Here is a 24,746-nt window from a genome sequence, read left to right as displayed (position 1 = left end):
TTGGGAAGTACAATCAAGATCAAAACGATGAACACATAGAAGAGGTAATTTACATTGATTTTATGTTAAAAAAAATTTGAAAACAAAGAGCCACTTGTTTTATGCAGAAATAAATTTATAGCTATCGTCATCCTCAATTCCAAATAATGTATGCCTATTCTTCTTGGCATCTCTAATGGGATACTGGGAAGAGTGGTGAGAAGTAGAGGCAGTGGAAGAAGAAGAAGAAGATAGGGATATTTCTCTGAATTCTTTTCGAATTCCCCATAATACCTCAGCACATTTCTTCATGGTAGGTCTTGATGGTCTTGAAGGTACCAGGCATTCATGAGCTAGTTTAAGGATCTTCTCCACTGCCATAGTGGATGCTGGAGTTCTTCTGAGTCTTGGATCCATGACGAGTATGGCGTCTCCTTGTTTTAAGTTCTGGATTGCCTGCAGCATACATTGAGGTTCTTATATCAGTTTGACAATTTGTGTTATATGACTCAGGAGATTCAATACAGACAATGAATGCAATAAAAGTCTCAATTGAGGGATATTCATAGCAGCACTTACCCATCTTATGGTTACTCTCTGCTTCAGCGAGTTGTTTGGTTCAATGGGGTATCTGCCTGTCATCATCTCTACAAGCAATACACCAAAGGAGTAGACATCACTTTTTTCAGTTAGTTGATATGTCCTGAGGTATTCAGGGTCCAGGTAGCCTGATGTTCCTTTAATTTGAGTAGAAATGTGAGTTGCAGCAGGATCTTCTTCAGCCATTCTTGCAAGCCCAAAGTCTGCCACTTTGCCCCGAAGTTTATCTGTGATGAGGATGTTTGATGCTTTTATGTCTCTATGAATTACTGGAGGATCTGTTGATTAAAAAAGCAAAATGTCAGCCCCTTTAAGTTTTTACTTTCCCAATCTGGAGTCTCAAAGAGTTATGACAAAAACAGCCTCAGATACTTCCTATGGCCTAGAGACTGGAGAAACGTATATTAATGAAAAAACTTAGAAAGTGGATCAGAAATCCACTCCTACAGAAGTAACCCATCTAAAAAGGGGCTAAAGCTTTAGCTTTAATGGTAGTATCATGAGCCTGTGTGCAGAAAGAAACCCAAAAAGAGACACTATGGATGGACAAGTCCTAAAAACCAGAATTATCTTACTACATCTAACCAATTAAGATGGATAAAGAAAAAAGAGGTGTCCTCAAGTCTTTTGAGACAGAGGCCCAAAGAGATGCCAAGAACTTGATCTTGTCCCATAGAATTTCAGTTTCATCTTCCCCACTGTCTTCAAAGATCCTTCTATTTCTTTCACCCCAGATAACCCACAAAAGAGCGAGAATCACACAATTACCAAGAGTCTTGGCCTTTTTTCCTTTACCAAAGAAAGTAGAGTTCTCCATAAGTAAATCATAACAAGATCTAGGAGTAACCCAATGAAGATTGGTTTCACTACAAAGTTTTGTCCATAATCGTGAAGCCATTGGGCAGTGAAGGAACAAATGGTCAGAGGATTCTGCATTATTTTAGCACATAACACACCAATGAGGGAAGCGAATTCTTATCTTTTCTTGACTCATAAATGGAAACATTGTCAAGCAGCCTCATAAGCTCAGTGAATTCTTCAATCTCTCTTTCCTTCAGATTTCCTTTTGAATTTAAGTTCCAGCTTTCATAAAGGAAAGAAGAGGCATACACACTGACTCTTTTATTATGGGTCAATCTATAAAGAAGAGCACAGCGTTGATTCAAGCTAAAATACCCAAACCATTTATCGTCCCAAAAACAAGTGTCTTTGCCATTTCCCACCTCAAAAGTGATGAAAGGTTGGAAAGTAGTAAGCTCCTTAGAAATGGCTTTTCCAAGGATTTCATGAGAGTCATATTTTAATTCTTTGGAGTCTTTTCCATGAGGCCATATTTGCTTTTGATAATCTTATACCAAAGGAATTTTGTCTCTTGAGCAAACCTCCACAGCCATTAAGCAAGAAGTGCCCTATTTTTTTTTTTTTTTTTACAAATTCCCAACTCCTAGCCCTCCCGTTTCTTTTGGTTGAGAAGCTATGTCCCACCTAACAAGATGACTACTACCACCTTGTTAGGTGGGACAGACAACTACAACCCAATAATTGAATCAAGGCTTTTGGGATCCCAGTTGTTGAGAAGATTGAGAAAAGATCAGGAGGATGGAAAAGTTCGTTTCTTTTGAGAGAAGGAAGACTTCGGTGCAATCAGTGTTGGCAGCCTTGATCTTTTGGGATCCCAAAAACCTTGATTCAACTCTTAATTTAGGGTTTAGGGTGTAGGGATGCCTAACAAGGTGTCTAATGTTAAATTCTTGGGTCAATCTGGCCCTGGTTCTATGGAGATGATGTACCTACCTGAGTATGTGTGAAGATAGGTAAGAGCATGAGCTACATCAATTGCAATGTCCAGACGTTCCGCTGTTTCAAGTCCATTTCCCCTTTTACCTGCAACAAGAACGGCTGTTCTTATTAGAATTTGTTTACCCCGACACTAAGCTATGGAATCAAGAACGTGCTCTATCTGTAATTGAAAATTTGCATGGTCAAAGTCACATCTATCCTGTATGTATCAATTATTTCTACATTGCTTGGTTCTGCTGATTAATTTCCACTTTCAAAGTCCGTTAAATACTTTTCTGGACTTACCATCTAAATGTTCCCGAAGATTTCCATTACCCACATATTCAACCAGAATAATCTTCTCGTCTGCTTGATCTAGATATCCAAATAACTTTACCAGATTCAAATGCTCAATCTTTGATAAGGTCAGTATTTCATTCTTGAACTCCAGTAACATGTATTTGTCATACTTATTCTGCCAGAAGTATCAAAGTCATCAAGCAATGTCAAACGTTTAGTAGGGACATAATCATAGATTTAGAATATAACTTCCATTCTTCCACAGGCATAATTGTGTACCTTTTTAGCACGCTTTACAGCAACAATAAATCCATCCTTAAGCTTTCCTTTGTACACTGTTCCAAACCTGCCTTCTCCAATTTTATTCGCTGCAGAGAACTTTTCAGTTGCCTTGTAAATCTCTTCAAATGAGAAGTTGACTGTGGCAACCTGTTCACTAATGGAACCAGAAGAAACATATGAATCCGAGGACTTGAATCTTGTTGAATTCTTTGTGTAACTTTCTGTTGACTGATCTGTTGAATCTGCACAGCGTAAAGAAAACAATCACTAAACTATAAACTAAACCTTTCCAACAGTAGCAAATCTATAGATTGACTTACATGATAGTCGTTTAACTTGAATGTTACTTTTGCTGGCATCATCAGTTACAGCACCATTTGAAGTGGCCTTTGTTTTCCTGGGGAGAAAGACTCTGAAAACTCCAGTCACTTTCTTGGCTGCAGCTATGATATAGCTGACGGCAGAGGGAGTCTTATGATGAGATTTTCCGGCCAATTGGCGGTCCAACTTCAGTTTTGCTTGGCTCGAGTAGAGAACTTGGGGAGTTGACGGTTTCTTCATCTGCAGAGCTTGTGGCCGTTGTGCAGAGAAGTAGGCTGATCATAATATGTTTTGGCCAAAGTTTTAAGGAATCTGGTGATGGTTGCCATCATGTATTCACTGATTGAATTTAATATGAAGAAGACCGATTCAAGCATCTATAGGTATAATTTTTTAACGCGTAAGGAAAGACAATTGGCGGAAATTTTTATACATACATATGATCAAGTCAAATAGACAATAATCCAGTAGTTACATAGAATATATCATTGGCCAGAGGTTTGAATTAGGCGCTTCAATTATCAAGTTGGAAGAGGTTCGCCATCAACGGGCCGGCCAGCACATTATAGTAACAGACCATAATTAGCAAAATTCCATCCTGCCTGTAAAGAATAGATGGTTAGAATAAATTAGTAAATATATTATATTAATATGTTCGGTTAAAATGAATAAATTGATGGATATGTTTTTTAAATTACTGAATTGTCTTTTAATTAAATATTATTATTATATTATTATTTAGATTATTAATTTAAATCGCTTGCATTTAAAAATTGAGTAAAAACAACCCCATAATAAAAGTTTAAAAAATCAATAATGCATTCCTACCAATCCAGCCCAGTCAAAAATGGCCTCCGTGCACCAATAGGGCCATTTCCGACTAGAGATCTGGCTAAATCAAGGCACGACGGCCATTTTCGATTGGGCAGTAGGTGGGTAAGGGTGATGGCTTGAGTGACCTACAATTTGTTTTGAATTTAAGGATACTTTTGTCTAAAAAATTAATTAATTGGGATAAAATTATAAAAGCCAGATTCATGTAAATTAATTTAAAAACAAGGACATTATTATCCTAAAATTTTATTAATAAAAGATAAATTTATAACAAAAATAAGATTATCTTAATAATCTTAAAATAACTAAAAAAATTGAAATAATCAAATTATTTCAATATAATCAACAATATCTACTATTAGTATTGAAAAATTACCGAAATCTTATATTACTTGATAACCAAACATGATAATCAAATAATATAAAATGACAATATCTCAACAATCTTACTTAACCCCCAACCAAACGCTTAATATAAAATGATAATTGGTCAGAGGTTAGGTTTGCATTAGGCGGTCCAACTTGATAATTGGTCAGAGGTTAGGTTTGCATTAGGCGGTCCAATTATCAAGTTGGACGAGGTTCGCCATCAACGGGCCGGCCAGCACATTATAGTAACATACCATAATTAGCAAAATTCCATCCCCCATGTAAAGAAAGGGATGGGAGCAAAGTTTTCGTTCACGAAATGTTTTATTAGTGGAAATACTATTAATGAAAAGAAAAGTTATCCTAAGGATTATCGAAAATGCTTAGGAGAATACGTTTAGTAGGTTAGAATAAATTAGTGGATATATTATATTAATATATTTGGTTAAACAAAAAAATATTGATAGGTATGTTATTTAAATTACTGAATTGTCTTCTATTTAAATATTATTATTATATAATTATTTAGATTATTACTATAACCTCTCTACATTTAAAAACTTAACAAAAACAACCACATAATAAAAGTTTGAAAAATTAACAATGCACCCCATAAATCAAGCCCAGTCAGAAATAGCCTCCGTGTGCCGATAGGGCCATTTTCGACCAGAAATCTGGCCAAGTCAACGCACGGCAGCCATTTTCGGTTGGACAATAGGTGAGTGAGGGTAGTGGCTTGAGTAAACTACAGTTTATTTTGAATTCAAAGGTATTTTTGTCCAAAAAATTAATTAATTAGGATAAAATTGTAAAAGTCAAATTCATGTAAATTAGTTTAAAAACAAGGACAATATTATCCTAAAATTTTATTAATAAAAAATAAAATTATAACAAAAATAAGATTACCAAGATAATCTTAAAATAACTAAAAAAAATAAGATAATCAAATTATTTCATATATAATCAACAATACTTATTATTAGTATTAAAAAAATACCAGAACCTTACATTACTTGATAACTAAACATGATAATCAAATAATATAAGATGACTTTATCCCAATAATTTTACTTAACCCGCAACCAAACGCGCACCCTAAAAGAACTGTAAAATTGACCGCTTTGAGATAGAGACAGAATGGCAGAAGCACAATCCAACATCAATTGAACGGTCACAAATGAACGTACCCAGTATCATAACTTGCCATATGTTACAGATTCGGTACAATCACCGTATTGCCCCTAAAAGCCAAAGCCTCAATGCATGAGGGATGTGAAATCATATGCCATAGATTTCTTTTATTTTTTGAAAAGATGACCTAAAAAAAAAAAAAGATATTTACATCGGAAGTTGATTGCTCAACATTCTGTACAATTTTTTTTTTTTTCCCAATCCTACTCCGATTGCAGCATCTGAGTCATTACAATTGTCTGGAGTGTGGCAGGACGTCTTAAACTATTTCATGAAACTGACGAGCAAAAAGTCACCTGTCTTAGGGAAATAAAAAAGGGCATCAGATTGCTTGACTGGGTTTTACAAAACAATAACAATTTGAAGACCGGCTAAACGCCAAGGCCCTGCTGGCAGTGCCTTTGTAGCTAAGCGATACAATTCATTCTTCCCAAGTAAGGAAGTGATCAGAGGTTCATCCCGATGAGATCGGGGTGTTTGGGCTTTGAGAGACTACCCATATCATGTTAGAATAATGCTATGTGCACTAACCAAAATCATACTAACTTAAGTACTAACTGACGTGACAGACCTCTCTTATTGTCACGTCAGTTCCCCTCAAAAACTAAAAAAAAAAAAGAAATTTCAAAATTTCAATTATTAGTATTTGGATTAATATAATTTGGTTAGTGCACATAGCATTACCCTATCATGTTAGCCCAACATAACTGTTTGACCAATAAAAGCAAAACATAGCCAAAAGAAGGAAAGAAAATGATTGAAATCATCACAACAGAGGATACTTACCAGTTTAATCAAAATTGACTCTCTCGGCAGTAGAAAAGACGATGTAGAAAAGGGCAGAGAGGAAATATAAGAGCGACGTAAGCAACAAAAATCCTCGGAATGAACCCACTAGTTCAACAAAAAACCCAGCTCCAACCGTTCCTAAAATTGCTGCAAAGGTTCGGCTGTATTTGATATTCCTAAACCAGGAAAAGAAAATTGTTATCATATCAAAGTTAAATTTGAAGATCAAGATAGAGCAGTTTCACATATTTCATAGTAGGTGAAGAAAACAATTATCTGCAGGCTTTCACACCTAATTTATTTATCAAATTGTTATATAATACCTTTATGGCCAACTTCTAATGTTCTAATGGACTTACATAACAAGGGATCACTTAGTTTCACCAACCATAATAACCAAGCAGTGCACTCACTTGTGTGCAGCTTGAAGATCACCATTTATGGTGTAACTAGTAGAAACCAGTGACAGAACTAATGTTAAAACACGAGACCTTTAAATGACTCAATGTAACCGTTTCACCAGTGACACTAAGTCCTTACAGTTAAGGTGATCAGGTTTAATGAATGAATGAGATCAAACATATATTGTACATTGTAACATTTCATATTACCATGTAAAACACCAGAGTACTGGGGTGCAATTTCCTGGTAACAGAAAGAAAAGGGAAATAAGTTAAAGAGGAAATTGAGATGTATTTCTAGCTTATTATTGAATGTTTTTAGCTTTTAGCACTCAAACCGAAGATTCCAAGAAAACCAGAGTGACTGAAAGATTCGCCCCAATAGCTAAAGTAAGCAAGAAGATGCAATAACTGGACTTCGCTGCAGTTACACCAATTAGAGCAATCCCAGGACCAAAAAACCAATTGACTGCAGATAAGACAAAGATTGGATGCTTACCACATAATTCAAAAGAGCAGTGCAAAACAACGTTAAGGAAATACAAGAGACTCAAAATATAAAAAACAAAAAGAATAGATAATATAGTCTCAATCACTCATGTTCCACCAAAAATCTTCTCATAACCACTTTGTGTAAGTGTCTGATATACTCATGACACATCAAAAGAACGTATCATGCAAGCACAAGTTCTTCTATGTACTAGATTAATAGTAAAATTCATATTAAACTCTTAATAAGTAAGATAAAAATTTTATACTTCTGTAAGCTCATAGAAAAAAGGATTTCTATATATTTCATCCTAGTTTCTACCCTTCCATTTAATTTTAGAGGCAAACTTATCAGACAAGCGCAGCTACCTTTAAAAGTCTAACAAAGGAAAAAGACTCCAAAGCCCAACAGTGGCACAATAATCGTGTCAGAGTTCTAGCACCAGCCCATCATATGTAATACTAAACTTAGAAGTCAAGGATTCTCCAGGAGTTTTAAGTGTTATGTTACAAGTTCCTTGTTTTACAGAAAGAAAAAGGTCTCAAAGTCCCTGTAACTGGTTTTTTTTTTTCTATTTCTTAATGGGAAATAAAAGTTTGTATTATAGTAAGAGTATAGATACAATAGTGGATGAGGTGTCCCGCTAAAGCAAAAAACAGAAACAACCCTGGGGGTAAGAGTTATACAGACATGTTATGCTAAAGTTAGTCAAAGGGGTCTTAAAGGTTCCTATTTCCAAGTTTATGATTATAGCCTCATAAGAGAACAGTAAGTAAATCACATGCCAGGTCCCCAAAAGTCAAGTAAAGTAGACCCTATACTCATGCAGATATATGCTGATGAATTAAGCACCTTACCTGCATGATCTTGCGAGTCAAAGTCACACTTGTGCCATTATGTATCATGTGTCTGACCATAACCACCGATGTATCCCGAATGCCATAACACTCCATGGAATGGCACTAAACCATGCTGCTTGTCTCATCAACATGATACACCTAGAGAATATCATGTATTCACAACTTCTAAAATGAATTGTTCCAGCGGCATGCCTCAATCACCTTAGAAAACCATGATTAATTAAGTATTAGGACTACTGAGTTGAAGTAATTGGCATCCAGGAAAGAATAACAAAAGCCCTGCACAATATTTTTTTCAAAAGATTAGTTCACATAAATGTCTTCACAAATTGAAGAGCATAATGCATATAACACAAATTAGGAGGCCTCCACTGTATATCACTACTTTTTTCTGTTACATAAGGCGTTTCAACTTCACAACAGAGAAGGCAAGAAATCATTAAAGCTATTTTCAGGGTGAGGAGGGCAAATTTAGTTAAGTGAGGAAGTGCAATACTAAGTGAAGGTGATGCTTTAAGACTTAGGAGACTTGAACACATGCCTAGGGAAAAAATATTATCAAATCCGACAGTATATTACTCATACAAAAAAAATTATTAAAAAATTATTATTACACATAAACCTAGGAACATTAGGAAGATGTGCTCGCATTACCCACTATGCTGGCATTGGCAATGATAAGGGACCATGTTGGCATTTTAGATAGCAACCGCCTGAAAGGGGGAATCACTTTCTTTGTCTTAGGTTTCCTCCATCAGGAGGCTTCTGCTTCTTGTTCAGTATGTCCTCCAATTCATATTTCGATATTGGGGATGTCGATCAGGAGTACTTGATGTTGCAGACAACCAAACAAAACCCAAAGAAATCCATAATCCAAAAATTACAAATGGCCCAAAATACCAGCTTTTGACATGAGAATTGGAGAAAGATGAGTCCTATTGCATTTCCAAATGTAAATCCACCCATTGCAATTCCAACAGCCCTGGATCGCTCTGTTTGCGGAAACCATCTAAAGAAATAGTTCACAAATTTTTCAAGATTTTGCTTTGCAAACACCTTTTTTTCAACAGAATTTCTTGAGGCACATAATGTATATCATCACTTTGTGTTGATCATGAACAAAAAATGAATAGACCATTATTACCTTGCCACCATGTTGTTCATGGAAGAAGAGCAACACCTTCTGCAATCCCAAGCATAGCTCGCACAGCCACAGAGCCCATAAAGAGGTGTCCGCCCAAGGAGTAAGAAAGTAGCTAACGACCTAATGCCACACCCCATGCCATGACAACCTTACCACCATAATAATCCACAAAGTCCCTCCGGCTATTGGTGAACCAGGTATCCCCAGAGAAAAGATGACTGCCAAAAATGCTATAATCAGTCAGAGGCAATTAAATTAGCACAATTGTCATAGTAGAAGCACATGGTCATTACCCTAAGTTATTTAAAACGATCAAGCCTAGTTTGGACCATAGCAACATCATTCCACAATTGCTAATCAAATAAGCATAGAAGAAAACCCATTTTCATATTCTAGTAAGTATTCAAAACATTTAAGAAGTCAGAGTGATTTAGAAAATTGCTATGTTGCTGGAGCACATCCGAGTAACACTAGCAACAGGTTTGCTAACCTACCATGAATATTTTGATAAAGCGTAACAACGTATTAATAACATTAAACATAGATTAGGAACCAAATACGACTATATCCAACATAATTTTATAATACCATAAATATATAATAACATAATACATGTATATACATAATCATATGAAGAATATTATCAGTTTGACATTGAACTGTTCATGTACTAGCCACCCATGAACTTCTCTTCAATCTCAAACTATTAAAATAAAAAAATAAAAAAGCAAAACAACATAAATAAATTTTGTGGATAATTGAATTTATATCAATTACAATTATCATATAAGATAAACTAACAAGTCACAAAACCCACCTGAACAATACCGGAAACGATCGGCTCCAGCCCTGAGCAAGCGACAACGGTATAATGGCGACCGACATGACAACTCGATCGGCATCCAGAGCGCCAGAGCCAAAGCAAGCATCGCGACCACTTTGACTCTCTCCGAAGTAATAAACTCAGCAAAATCGGCGGCTGAATTTCATTCTCCTCCGGCACCAAACCGAACTGCCTGTCGTTCGATGAAACTCTCGTCCTCACACGAAGCTACAATCAAAGGATGCTCAACCGAGTTGTCTTTCTCAGCTGAACTGTAGAAACGTTTCTGAAGCGTTTCCGATGCGGCGATTCACTAAGGAAATGAAACGAAATGTAGGTTAAGACTAGTTCTGACAATTTTAGGGTCTTTGAGAGATTGAAAGAGCGGCTGTGAATTGGTGAATTTAGGGAGAGTGAAGAAGAGTTCATGATGTTGAGAACCTGTAGAGGGCACCCTCCCAAGTTATGAGAAAATTTAGCTGCCCGTCCCCCCAAGTCTGCATTTAAGAAAATGCCTTGATACTGTTCATAAAATATTTTATAATTTAGAGAAGATGACGTGGCATGTTAGGATTAATTAAACACGTAAAATGGGTTAAAATGAAAAGATTAAACATATGTGGGCCGAATCAGAAATAATGAAAGTTTTCAAAATTTGAAATTTCGCAAAACAAGCCCCACACTCTATTCACGTCGCTTAATCGAAATTCATCAGTTGAAAACGCGATTTCTTGAACGAAAGGGACGCGATTTTTTCCGATCCAACACCATTGATTTGCACCCTAAATCAATTTCTTGAACCCTAAACCGAATACGTCGCGTTTCGGCGATATAGTCGCGATTTTCGATCGATTTGTTGAACCCTAAGAACGATTTCTTCAACTATAAACAATCTGCGCGATTTCCGCGATACAGCCCCATATTTCCAATCCAAACTACAATTTTCACACCAAATTCAATCCAAAACCATGGCTGACACTCACAATGACGACGACACCCCCGCCACTTCGAATCCTAGATTCGGTGGCTCAAGCAGTTCAATGGCTGCTCCGGTCGATCATCTGACCTATTGAAGGTGGTCCACACGTAGAGGAACGCCGGCGGCACAAGAAGAGAGTGAAGAACCACACAGGGTCTGAAGACGAGATGTCAGCGAGACTTCAGGCAAGAAGGATTCCGGAGAGAATGCAGCCAGGAGGTGGATTCCGGCGATAATTCAGGGCAGGAGGAGTCGCCGGAGGATCCAGGCGACCGAGAGAAGGCCGGCGAAGATAGGGTACGTAGTTTGGGATGTTGCTTGTAATTTCGCTTAGCGATCATTAGTATCGCTTAAGCGATTATTCGGTTTTACTCATGATCGCAGCAATGATCGCTTAAGAGATCATGAGTGTTTACTCTTGGTGGCTTAAGGCATCTTAGTCTGGGCAAATCCCAGATTAAGAGATTCTCAGTTAACTTTTGATCGCTTAACGATTTAAAATCGCTTAAGCGTCTTTCATGAGACAGTAAAGATCTCTTAAGCGATCCATGATCGCTTAAGAGACTCCAGTGGTTTTGTTTATTTTTGTTGATGACATTTTATTTAATCGATTGTGCAGATTGTGCGGACCGTAAGCTGTAAGAGTACGAGTTGAGCCTATAAGTGAGAAGGTACCCTACTTCCCTGCAAGGGTGACGGTGAGGTCGAGCTGGGAGGTTTTTGACAAATAAGGGCCATTTTAGCTAGAATGAGGCATGGTGAAAGAGATTTGTGTGACACTTTGTTTCGGTCAGTTTTTAATTGGAAAAAAGTGGAAAAAGTCATTTTGGGGGCAGGGATGCATTACATGTTGATGCACTCAGTAAAAAGCAAGAAAAAAAATGAAATGTGGTTCGTGGTGGAGGGAAAGCCACTACGGTTTGGTATGATGGAGTATGCGTTGGTGACGGGCTTAGGATGCGGGAAAGTGCCAACTAAGGCGGAGGCGACGCCGTAAGGAAGAGTGCGGGAGCCTAAACTTTTGTAAAAAGGTTTTGAAAGGGGCAAAGTCTATTACGGAAAGTTTAGAGAAAGGCTATCTACAGTTCGGTTTAGTGATGCAGAGAAGATAAAAGTGTGCTTGATATTGTTTTTGCATTCTATCTTATTGCTGGTGACTCAACAAACTATGAGAAAGATTGGTTGCTGTTTGTAAGCGACTTGGAGTTCTTTAATTCTTATCCGTGGGACGGATATCATTTGAGCGAACCATCAAGAGCCTGAAAAAACCAGACATGGGTTAAAGCATGCCGAATGGGGCGGGAAGGCTAAACCAAGCCGTATAATTTGTTTGGCTTCCCATGGGCAATGCAGGTATATATAGCTTCTATGTTATTTTTTTAATATGTGTGTTTGAATAATGACATGGACTGTTTTTTTACAATGTAGGGCTTGGATGTACGAGGCCATCCCTGTCTTCGCCAAGGCGGGGGGAGAGAGCAAGAATGTGAATGTGCACAGCATTTCCTAGGATGTTGCGGTGGCATGTCGAAGCTGTACCCATTGGGATTATGGCCATTAGAGATTGAGATTCAAGCACTGGGGTAAGATTGAAGATTAACTTTTGAATATGCAGTTGGTTTTTTATTTTGCTTCAATCTGTTGATTTTTTTTTCTTATTGCAGGGAGTCGTCCGTCCCTTTTTGACCCCTATTGGGGATGAAGCGGAAGAGGACTATGTCACATCTTTCAAAGCAATGGAGGTGAAAGGGATGAACAGATAGACCGCCTGATGCGGGACCTAAAAGGGGTCACACTGTGATGGCAGTTGCAGGGCCATTGCTTGACAATGTCGTTGATGCTGAGGATAATGAAGCGTCGGGGCCGAGGATGAGGAGGAGAAGAGGGAGGAGAGGTTCGTATGCCTCGCAAACCGGTACAACAAGTACCGCTTTGCCGAGACATCGGCGTAGGAAAATGAGTTGTTGACCTCATCAACGCCCTGTTTGAGAGTTTTCCAACAGCCGTTTATGCAAAGCTTGAGAAGATGGAAAACAATGAAAGGGTGGAGAAGAAAGTGGATAAGGTGGAGGGAAAGTAGCTAGAATGGAGGGCGAAGTTGGTACAATGAGGAGGAAGTTGGTGGAGAATTAAAGGCGGTTGAAGTGCAAACTGGCTTGAAAAGAGAGCCGAAAGAGCAAGTTTTTGAAATCGCCTTACATGGTAGTGACACGTAAGAAGAAGAAAAAAGAAACAAATGGAGGAACAACCAGAAAGGGAGAGGGGAGGAGGTTGGTGGTGGAAGTGGGGCGGTGATAATGGAGGTTGAGGAGGTTGGTGGTGGAAGTGGGGCGGTGATAATGGAGGAGGGGGAGTTGGGAGGCGAAGGAAGCGGGGATGTAAAATTGGAGAAGGGGGAGGAAGTGGGAAGGGAATTGGACTCAAATGTCGATTTGTATAGGCCAATAGAGGAAAGGAAAAAACTCTTTTATGCCTATTACATGGATCGGGAATGATGGCCATATAAGTGTAAGACAGGGATTTCCCCGGGAATGGTTTAAGAAGTTGTTGACGATGGGACGTGGCTTGAGGACTCGGTGAGTTATGTTCACTTAATTTTCCTTATTTTTTCCTGTGTTTTCCATACTTATCTTGTTGTTTTTATGTGAGTAGCACTCGATGAGATATTGGCGCTGATGAGGCTACGACAGACTAGGGATGGTGATCTTTTGTATCCTGACTGTGCTATCACCGATGTGGCGTTGGGGCAAACGCTTGTTTCGGCATATCGGTCTTTAATTAAATGCCGTTCTAGTGGTGTAGCAAAAGGACCGAGCGAAAACGATTGGCTGCACCAGAGTCGGATTGCATCCCTGATGATTTCCGGTTTGATGATAGGATTATGCAGTACGTAAGGGGGGATCGCCCAATATGGCCACGGTTGGGCCTTTGTTAAAAGAGTGTACTCATCATCCTCGTCAAACAGATCACTGGATACAGTCGCTGCGCATCTAGAGGAGGGGTGTCTGAAGATCCTTGACTGCAACCCAACCATTTGTCGAGACAAGCAGTTGGAGGTCGAGTTGGAGCCACTCCAGGTTGTTCCCGCGGCTGTTGCGTGACAGCGGGATGTTTGGGCAGTTGGGTGATCAGGTACTAACCGAAAGTGCGAATTCAGCGCTCTACCTGCCCAATAAATGAGTCAGGTAAATTTTGTTTAAAACTAACTTACATAATACAATTGTTCATAAGTTTATATAATGGAATGTTCTTCCTATTAGCGCTGAATGTGGGCATATGCCCTGAAATTTTTCGTTCGACATGACCAACAGCCCGATGGACAGCTTGAATGACGAAACAATGATAGAATGTCGGGAGCGCTGGGCTGTCGACTGCTTCCTTGGCAGATGGATCCGTTTTGAGTGACCAGAACCCATCAAAGGGTATGAAAGTTGGACGCTGAATTGTGTAGTTTATGTGATGTTGATGTTCATACTTGGTTTTTTGAGTTGAGTTTATGTGATACCTGTTATAATTATCAATAAGGGTGTTATAACATGTTCATTTTCAATGGTGTTTTGATGTGTACTTCAGAACTGCTTATTTAATTGTTCTCATTGGCTTGGCTATTTTAATTCATGCCTTTCTCATATTAGTGTGTTTTACACTGCAGGTCACTAAATGAATGGTCAATCTCCACAGAAGTCAACCGAGGCCCTATTAGCCGCCCTTTAGATATCATCTTGAATTTGTTGTAGATATCATTGTAAGAATTGGATCTGATATTTGGGATATATTTTTGTTTTGTCATATAAATAATTCATCAGCAGTTTCAATTTACTATGTATGGTTTGTCCATAAAAATCATATGTCTTTTAGTAATAATCGCTTAAGCGACACGAGAGGTCGCTTAAGCGATCATTCGTATTTAGTAATAATCGCTTAAGCGATCGAAGGTCGCTTAAGCGATCATAGCCTGGGCAGATGTCATCTGCCTCGGAAAAGATTGCTTAGCGATCATAAATCGCTTAAGCGATCATGAGTCTTTTAGCAATTATCGCTTAAGCGATACGGTGGTCGCTTAAGCGATCATAGTCTGGGCAGATGGCATTCTGCCTCGGAAAGGATCGCTTAAGCGATCATAAATCGCTTACGCGATCATTCGTATTTAGTAATAATCGCTTAAGCGATACAGGTGGTCGCTTAAGCATCATAGTCTGGGCAGATGGCATTCTGCCTCGGAAAGGATCGCTTAAGCGATCAAAAATCGCTTAAGCGATCATGGGTCTTTTAGTAATAATCGCTTAAGCGATACAGGTGGCCGCTTGGCGATCATAGCAGATGTCATTCTGCCTCGGAAAGGATCGCTTAACGATCATAAATCGCTAAGCGATCATGCGTCTTTATTAATAATCGCTTAGCGATTAGTGGTCGCTTAAGCGATCATAGCAGATGTCATTCTGCCTCGAAGAGACGCTTAAGCATCATAAATCGCTTAAGCGATCATGCGTTATTACATTTATATCAAACATATGTTCCTTTACACGTCAGAAAGATCGCTAAGGGTTTACGATTCGTTCAGAGCACTTGTTCCGTTATTACATTTATATCAAACATATAGTTCCTTTACACGTCAAAAAGATCGCTTAAGGGTTTACGATTCGTTCAGAGCACTTGTTCCGTTATTACATTTATATCAAACATATAGTTCCTTTACACGTCAAAAAGATCGCTTAAGGGTTTACGATTCGTTCAGAGCACTTGTTCGTTATTACATTTATATCAAACATATAGTTCCTTTACACGTCAAAAAGATCGCTTAAGGGTTTACGATTCGTTCAGAGCACTTGTTCCGTTATTACATTTATATCAAACATATAGTTCCTTTACACGTCAAAAGATCGCTTAAGGGTTTACGATTCGTTCAGAGCACTTGTTCCGTTATTACATTTATATCAAACATTAGTTCCTTTACACGTCAAAAAGATCGCTTAAGGGTTTACGATTCGTTCAGAGCACTTGTTCCGTTATTACATTTATATCAAACATATAGTTCCTTTACACGTCAAAAGATCGCTTAAGGTTTACGATTCGTTCAGAGCACTTGTTCCTTTATTACATTTATATCAAACATATAGTTCCTTTACACGTCAAAAAGATCGCTTGGGTTTACATTCGTTCAGAGCACTTGTTCCGTTATTACATTTATATCAACATATAGTTCCTTTACACGTCAGTTCAGTATATTTTTATATTTGTTTGCTTATTATTTGAAATATCAGTATATTTTTAATTATTTTCGACCCATTAGTGAATTATTTCATATACCAAGAAAAGGTTCAAAAATTAACAAAAACACCCCACCCCCACTTCCCAGATTCTGGCTACCGCCGACGCAACGAACGACGAAAATGGCCGGTAATGGCCAGTTGTGACCTTTTCCGGCCATATCCCCTTCGATGTGGCCGGAAAAGGCCACATCTTCCCGTCATGGACTTTCAATGAAATGCCGACTTTGCCGGTCAACGACGCCAACATTGGCCGTCGTTGACCGACAACGACGGCCATATATTGGCTGTCACAGACGGCAACCTCTGGATTTTTCCGTTCCTCTACGGCCAGTTCTGGCGATCGTGGGCCCTTTTCCGGCCACATCCGTGGTCGATCTGGCCGGAAAAGCCCATATAGAGGCCCTATCGGCCAGATCCGACCACTGTGCATCGAACGCCCTCCCCGGTCATATTCCGGCTCCGTGGCCGTGGGTAGGTGGGGGTGTATCTGTTAAATTTTAAAACCATTTGCAAAGAATCGGTTAAGCGATACAATGGATCGCTTAACCGATCATGTGATTGGCAGAAGCAGATCTGCCCATGTCATGATCGCTTAAGCGATCAGTGATATCGCTTAAGGGAATATTGCCTTTTTCCCCTGGTCGATTAAGCGATCTGGGATCTCTTAAGCGATCATGCACCTGGGCAGAATCAATCAGTCCAGGTGAAGATCGCTTAAAGCGATCCTTTATCGCTTAAGCGATCATGCACCTGGGCAGAATCAATCAGTCCAGGTGAAGATCGCTTTAAGCGATCCTTTTTCGCTTAAGCGATCATGCACCTGGCAGAATCAATCAGTCCAGGTGAAGATCGCTTAAAGCGATCCTTATCGCTTAAGCGATCCATCTGCGAAAACACTTTGTCGCTTAAGCGATCGTGGGCAATATATACATTTGCATCTTTTCTCCTGAATTTTGACAAACTAAAATTACCACACGTATTAATTCCATACTTTTTCCTCAATTTGACAGCCTAATCAAACTAAAATCACCAACAAATATTTAGACCATGAATAAGAATACACAATATAGGTATTTTTATTAAGGTAACAATAAAATTTAAACATCAATAATTTCATCCTTCTTCGAATCGACCCTAATACTTCTGGCAACTGCTTCTCTTGTGACCAGGTTGCTTGAAAATTGAGCACTTATTCATCTTCCGGGGAACCTCAAGGCTGATGGAATACGCTTAACCCTTTTTCTCCCCTTTGGCGTCTTCTTCAATGGCGGCTGGAGGATAATGTCGCCACCTCTGGCGGCACTACCCACTGCTCTTCTGGGGCACCGGATATATCGTTTCTGAATATCTAGCATGTGTGATCTGTCATATAGAAAGGGGAGCAAGTTCCATGTAAATTCTTGAACCAAATCGGCTTCCGTTGGTGTTTCAGTGCTGCTAGTGCATGAGAGACAAGGTAAATGTTGAATGTCAAGCACTTTACAGCTGCAAGTTTTGTAACAAGGTTAACTAGGCATCCGGACCTAGCCGCGCACAGTAAACTCTTGAGCATTAAGAGGATAGGCAAACAGTGCATTTGACAGTTCCATATGTTCTCGCAATATTTTTTCAGCTGACAACAAGGGTTGTAGTAAAATTATCTGACTCCATACGAGCTCATAGAACCACCGCGACAGTGTCCTTGGATTGAATCAAAAAGTGCAACTATTGGAAACTCTCTTTCTATTAACAACTTCGAATTTATGGACTCAGCTATATTCGTGGTCATGACATCAACCTTCTCCGGGAAGTAAGCTCTACTCCATCTCTCGAAACCAACATCATGCTCAAGATACTTAGCAACTCTAACATCCTTGATTCGGATTTGCTGGAATGTTCCTCGAACTCATCAACCCGGTAAGCTTTTGCTGCCATGTATTAGGTCTGAAGGAGCCAGCACACTTAAACTTTTGTTTTATGTTCTCACCAAGGTGCCTCATACAGAATCCGTGATGTGCTTGACGGTAAATAGTGGCAATCCCCTTCTTTATAGAGTTGTGCCTATCGGATATTATGCACAACTCGTCACTGTCAGGCACTATCGTACGTAACTGCTGAAAAAACCAAGTCCACGACTCGTCATTCTCAGAGTCAACCACACACCATGCAACAGGATATGTGTGATTCTCGCTGTCCTGTGCAGTGGCCACCAACAATGTACCTCCATACTTTCCCTTAGAAAGCAACCATCAACAGCCAACACCTTTCTCATGTTTACAAAACCCCTTATAGCAGCACCATAAGCAACAAAAAATATTTAAACATCATATTCCTGTCCCACTTCAAAGCCGTCTTGCTACCTTGGTTTGTCAACTCAAGCATAATACGGTACGCTTCTAATACTGCTACCCGTGCTCCGGCGTGCCCCTCACACAAATCTTGTGCATGTTGTCTACCTTTCCAGCATTTCCAGTAACTAACAACACATCCAACTCTGTGCGCACAAGTCTCTGAATGTCTTTAGGAATGGACCTTTCCCTTCGACGAACCGACTTTTGCAAATTGTCCAATACTCAGCGGACGCTTGTCGATGCTCACCTGAAATTGTCCCAAACCACATGTGTGCTCACGGGTATATGTGCTAGAATAAACTTTTCCGACTCCGCCAACCTTCTACAATAAACCCCCACTTGCAGTTTCGGTCACGACATGCAACCGTCACAGCCAATGAATTTGACTTTTGGTGATGAACTCAAAATTACCTTTCACAGCAACAAGTTTTAGCTTCCTCACCACTTCCTCTTTGTTGTCAAATAAATACCCTATGCGCAAGTCCGATCCATCCGTAAAGACATGAGCTGATCCACTACTACCTCCAATTGCCCCCTTTGAACTTGCATAACGACCATAGTGTTCTCTTCCACAATCTACGCCTTTCATAATCTGTATTTAAAGGAATCTCTACACTGTGGGAACATCTACGGGGTCCTCCTCCTCAACATTTTCATTCTGCCCCCCATCACCAACCTCTTCTATAGTGTCCTCCTCACCACCCAATTGACCGTCTACTCTTGATTTTTCAGCTAACAAATCAATGGCCTCGTAGTTCAAATTACAACCAGGCAAATCTCCCCTACATCCTCGTTATCCCCTTCCTTGGAACCAACTTCCAACGGTTTTTTCTACATAAGAAACCCTTAAAATCGGCCTCGAACCACTATCGGCCATATCAATCATAAATAAGTTCACACTTTCATCCGACTTTAATACAGCAGGGTACCTTATAATTTTCAGGAGCCTGCTTAAACAACTCACAACTATATCACTACGCGAGCAACTCAAATTACCTCTTCTAATTATTTCATCAATCAACTCATCAAAACTAACCTCTGTGCTCACAGCAATTGGTGTAACTTCTTTGCTCTTCCAATCCACTTCCACCTACTTTCTTCCTCCACCCACCACCAAAATATTCAACACCCAAACAATTTTTCCCATGTATAATATAGCCAACTACCTGTAATGCAAGAAAAACAATATTCTTAAATGCTGTACTAAGGGTTCAAATAGTTTAAAAGAATCTGCACATTCGCATATTTGGTCTGATGTATCGCTTGAACGATCATGGTTATTAACTGGATCGCTTAAGCGATACACCTGACGCTTAAGCGATTAAGTATAATAACCTTGATCGCTTAAGCGATCTTTCCATTTACTGATCGCGTAAGCGATCTGCTCCCATACAACAGACTTTAACCAAATCGCTTAAGCGATCTTATGCCAATACCTGATCGCTTAAGCGATTATCTGCTGCATTACCAGACCTACCGGATCGCTTAAGCGATACACCGGATCGCTTAAGCGATCCATCGTGCCCAGAACACATTTTCAGTCATCTCCACCTACAATCGATCCATCATACCCAGAAAATAATACCAGAACTAATTTTCAACAAATTTCACTCCTTTCAACCTACATTACATCAAACACAACCCACAACCTAAACAACTAAATCAAAATCATACCCAAACCCCATCCATTATTAAATCTTTGTAAACTAAATATAAATGTAAAAAGGAGATACACATACTTAGGCGAAATGTCAGGAGGAGGAAGGGGAATCTTTGCCGGAGAAGATGTTAATGGTGGAGGAAGAAGAAGTGTTAATGGCGGTAGAGATGCGGAAGAAGAAGATGTAGAGGAATGAGGAAGAAGATTACAGAACAAGAAGAAGATGCAGAGGAAGAAGAAGATGTTGACGACGCCAAGAAGAAGAGAAGAAGATGCAGGTAGAGATGCGTTAATGGCGGGAGGAAGAAGAAGGTTTTTGGGTTTATTTGCAACAATTTCGGATTTGTGGAAATATAGATAATTTTGAAAAGATTACATTAATCCTAATTAAGCACTAATTACCCTTAATCAATAATATGGCTATTTAGTTAACATTTCAAAACTTGATAGCCTTTTAATTAAATGTAAACTTCAAATGTCTTTTTAATAACTTCCCCCAAGATTATACAGAGTTTGATTTTGTTAAAAGACTAAAAAGGCCCGACCCTTTTTCGTAGAACTGGAGGGTTGAAATGTCATTTCCAGAGAATATTATATTCCAAATTACGGTCCTGTCGTATGGTTCATTTGTCAGTGTTCCGTCCTTGCGTCCCGTTTGTCAATTTCACAAACACGTGTGTACATTGATACGTCGTCGTTTCTATTGTGACAACTACAAGTGGAATTAATTTCAGTTTTTCAAACTGAATCCTTGAAGGATAAGCCATCCGTCCTCAAAATTCAAACAAAAACTTTTCATATTCCACTAATTCAGAACAACCCAATGATTTAAAATTTGTTATTGTCATTAAAAATAACTCAGATTAATTCTCTGGAAAACCCTACGTCTATCTACACTATCCCCAATTTTTCCATCAAGTCTCTAACAATGATGAATGCTCAACATTAGGGATGTTTGGTTTCGGGTACCCTGTATTTTTTTAAGGAACTAGAACCGGAACCGATGGTTCCTTGAAATTTAGAACCAGAACCGAAACCGACCGACGGTTCTGGTTCCTATATATCCAGAACCAGAACCTGTAACAACGGTTCCGGGTACCCTATAAAATTTTATGACCCTCTAAAAGTTTTTAAAATTATAAAAAAACCCTTAAAAACTTACAAATACCCCCCCACTAGGCACTTGTTAACAAAAATAAAATTACAAATTATAAATTCAAAATTACAAACTTCATTACTTTGTAAAGGTAGATTATCAAAAGTCAAACCAACTTACTTTAGGCCATGTTTGGCTTATTATTTTTATCACTATTCTCGATCCTATTTTCCAAATAATGTTTGGCACATTATTCCAGAAATATTATCCTATTTTTTTAATTACTTTTAGACCCCATAAGGTTATTAATTTCATCAAATACACCCTAAAAAAAAAGTTCAAAAATTATCAAAAACACCCCCGCAACCCATACTTGCCAGATTCCGGCAACCACCGTTGGTGGTAGTTGGAATCTATACAACGACCTACCTGCCGACCATAAATGGCCGGAAGTTCACCGATCTGGCCTTTTTCGGCCGTCGACGACCACAGCAGGCCGTAGATCTGGCCTTTTCCGGTCAGATCCGTGATAGATCTGGCCGAAAAAGGTCATAACGATGCGTTACGACACAGATCCGACCGATCTGTGTCGTAACGCGATTTTCCGGCCAGATTCCGACGGTGGTGGCCGGAATCTGGCACTGCAGGTGGTGGAGGTATTTTTGTCATTATACATGTTGGGGGTATTTATCAAATTAGCAAACTTAGGGGGTTTTTTTATAAATTTTTAAATTTTACATCGTAATACTCCCATATTCAATTATCCAATACTATCCCTAAAATTCTATCCAAAATAATAAACCAAACGCACCCTTAAATGTTATGAAATATAAATATAAATGTATTCACGTTACTTTTTCTACAAAAGTTTTTATTTACCCCCCAATCTTTAATTTTATTTTATATTAGTCTCGGTTCCTAGTTCCTGGTTCCGGTTCCGGTTCCAAAAATTTAGAACCGGAACCTACCCATTGACGGTCGATTCTGGGTAGAAACCGGAACCAAACCCCGGGTACCGGTCGATTCTGGTTCTAACATGTTCTTTTGAACACCCCTCCGTCAGCATTCCCAAAGGTAACAGAAGCTGGAGTCTTTATCATCTCAATACAAGCTTGCCTTCGGACAAATAACTTACAGGGTCTAGTCAGGGAACCAGGGGGACATTGGCAAACACTCTGGAGCAATTTCTAATTTCCAAATTTAACTCTCAGAAATTCTGAATTCTTTCATATGGGAAAGCAATCAAATTTCAAGAAAATCTTCCTTCTATCATATAAATTCACCTATCATATAAATTCATAGTTACAAGAACAATACCAGTACTCTCATTTACAACAAACACCAGAGTCTTGCCTTGATAGATACTAATGGTTTGCATTCATACAATTAAATCACATCTTGCTAGGACGCCTACCAAACAATGAATGTCGTCCTTCAGCTATTGTCTCCCCCGTTGCTTTGTTTTTCATAAGAACGATCGTTCCAGAATAACCTCCTCTTTGCCCTAAAACCCTTGCAGTAATCTCTAACTCCTCCTGTAATAGGCAAACCATGAATCAATATCATTCCAAAAAAGAATACCATGTTTCCGTTTCTAGACCCAAATGCACTATGACAGGACCCTGCAACTAAGTGCATACAAAGAAAACGAAGCAAATTCAATCAATGTAATCAATCTAAAGAACACTGGATACAATCGCTGGTAGCAGAGCTAATAAATCAAAATTCAGCTTGAGAACAACAAACATGACACCAATTAAATTTACGAAAAATACTATATAAGCGAGATGAAGCTCCCTTACATTCACTTTAGCAGTAGAAAGAAACGAGATTGACATGTCAACCGAAACATTCATGGGAAGACCATCCACCTGGACCACAGCTCCACCAAGTTCATCAACAAGGTTCGCAATCGCACCATTAGCCAAACTGCCATTCTTATCCTGCCACAATTATATCTGAAATTAAACATTTCTACAATTAATTATATGAAATTACCAATTTTTCTTTTTTTTGGGGTTTTAGTTAAGGTAGCTTACGGTGAAGCGAGGAGGGATCTTAAAAGTACAGGAGACGAACCCGGGCTCGACTCGGTCTACTTGGATGCCTCTCAAAGTAAAACGTTCGTAGAAGCTACAGTCGAGTCCGACTCGGTGCGGGTGGATGGTGAGTCGTGACACGCTTTCCGATTCTTCTTTGCTCAGTTCCAAATACTCTCTGGCTTTCTCCATTTTTGACCTTCCTTACTCCGTCGTACCAATCTGATGAATCAATCTTCGTTATAATTTTTCAAGGGAGGAATCATACAGTGTTTTATTATGACGGAAGTAACAAATGTTTTAAACAATCAAGACCGTTGATCTGTGTTCTAACTTACACATGGGTCCGCTTACTTATGATAGAACCGTCGGCCATGCCCCACGATTTGGTTTGTAGGTAGGTCCCATAAATATTACACCAAACGACAATGTGTCACAAAGGGATCGGCGTCCTGTATCAATAAAAGTATGAGTAACGTTATAGTCACCGGAAGTTGTACACTAAATTTATACATCGAATGACATGATAAAATCCTGATCATCGATTAATATTAATTCATAATTAATCAATTGTCAGGATTTTACCACGTCATTTGGTGCATAAATTTGATATATAACTTTCTGTATTATTTCCCTAAAAGTATAATGTCAATCTTGTCGATATATGGCCGAACAACATCTTTTCATCCGGGGTTTGCCCTACCAACAATTTAAAACGACAATCACCCACCAACTGTTGATATCGGTTAGATAGTTTCCCACCCACCATTTAAATCTGTTACTGAAAATCGGTTAATTAATCTTTGATAGTGTTAATGTAAAGATTTATACCAATCAGAGCTACATAATTAACAATGTTGGAATCGTAAGATGTGTGCGTGATCTCAATGGATCAGCAATAGGACGATGAAAGTGCAAGAATTAATCTAGAACACAAAGAACAAAAATAAAGACTTTTCAAAGTGGTTCGACTACAATGGTTAGGTCCACTGTTATGTTACTGAATTTGTTGAAACAGTAATTCGATTTACAAAGAGTTTGTAATTGGTTTTCTACGACTTATTTTCTCTCGAAACAGATTACAACTGGGTTTATGTAGTGTTAGTTGCCGACTCAAATCTAATAAAACATAGAGTTGCATGATCTTCCACCTTGATTATGAGATCCATATCACGAGATATCTACATGCCAAATAAAGATTTTATTCGCT

At 38.9% G+C, this 24,746-nt stretch overlaps 2 protein-coding genes and 1 pseudogene across 2 annotated transcripts; all 3 read right to left on the bottom strand.

Moving 5' to 3' along the window:
* Positions 1 to 94: 94 nt before the first annotated feature.
* LOC116108124 (calmodulin-binding receptor-like cytoplasmic kinase 1) lies at positions 95 to 3,501 on the bottom strand. The gene is made up of 6 exons (XM_031394404.1): positions 3,261 to 3,501; positions 2,938 to 3,182; positions 2,665 to 2,833; positions 2,374 to 2,463; positions 559 to 857; positions 95 to 435 (listed from the first exon to the last, which is right to left on the bottom strand). Exons 1-6 carry the CDS (start codon positions 3,499 to 3,501, stop codon positions 100 to 102), a joined length of 1,380 nt encoding a protein of 459 aa, XP_031250264.1. The 3' UTR covers positions 95 to 99.
* Positions 3,502 to 6,445: 2,944 nt separating this feature from the next.
* LOC116108123 lies at positions 6,446 to 11,083 on the bottom strand (annotated as a pseudogene).
* Positions 11,084 to 22,815: 11,732 nt separating this feature from the next.
* On the bottom strand, positions 22,816 to 23,761 carry LOC116108130 (acyl-coenzyme A thioesterase 13-like). Its single transcript, XM_031394408.1, has 3 exons — positions 23,537 to 23,761; positions 23,300 to 23,440; positions 22,816 to 23,032 (listed from the first exon to the last, which is right to left on the bottom strand). The coding sequence occupies exons 1-3, from the start codon at positions 23,726 to 23,728 to the stop codon at positions 22,889 to 22,891; spliced, it is 477 nt and encodes a 158-aa protein (XP_031250268.1). The 5' UTR covers positions 23,729 to 23,761; the 3' UTR covers positions 22,816 to 22,888.
* Positions 23,762 to 24,746: the final 985 nt, after the last annotated feature.

The sequence above is a fragment of the Pistacia vera genome, unplaced genomic scaffold (genome assembly GCF_008641045.1).
Source record: "Pistacia vera cultivar Batoury unplaced genomic scaffold, PisVer_v2 Contig554, whole genome shotgun sequence".
In the NCBI taxonomy this organism is placed as follows: Eukaryota; Viridiplantae; Streptophyta; class Magnoliopsida; order Sapindales; family Anacardiaceae; genus Pistacia; species Pistacia vera.
The sequence above is the reverse complement of the archived record's forward strand: the minus strand, read 5'-3'. Positions and strand labels throughout refer to the sequence as shown.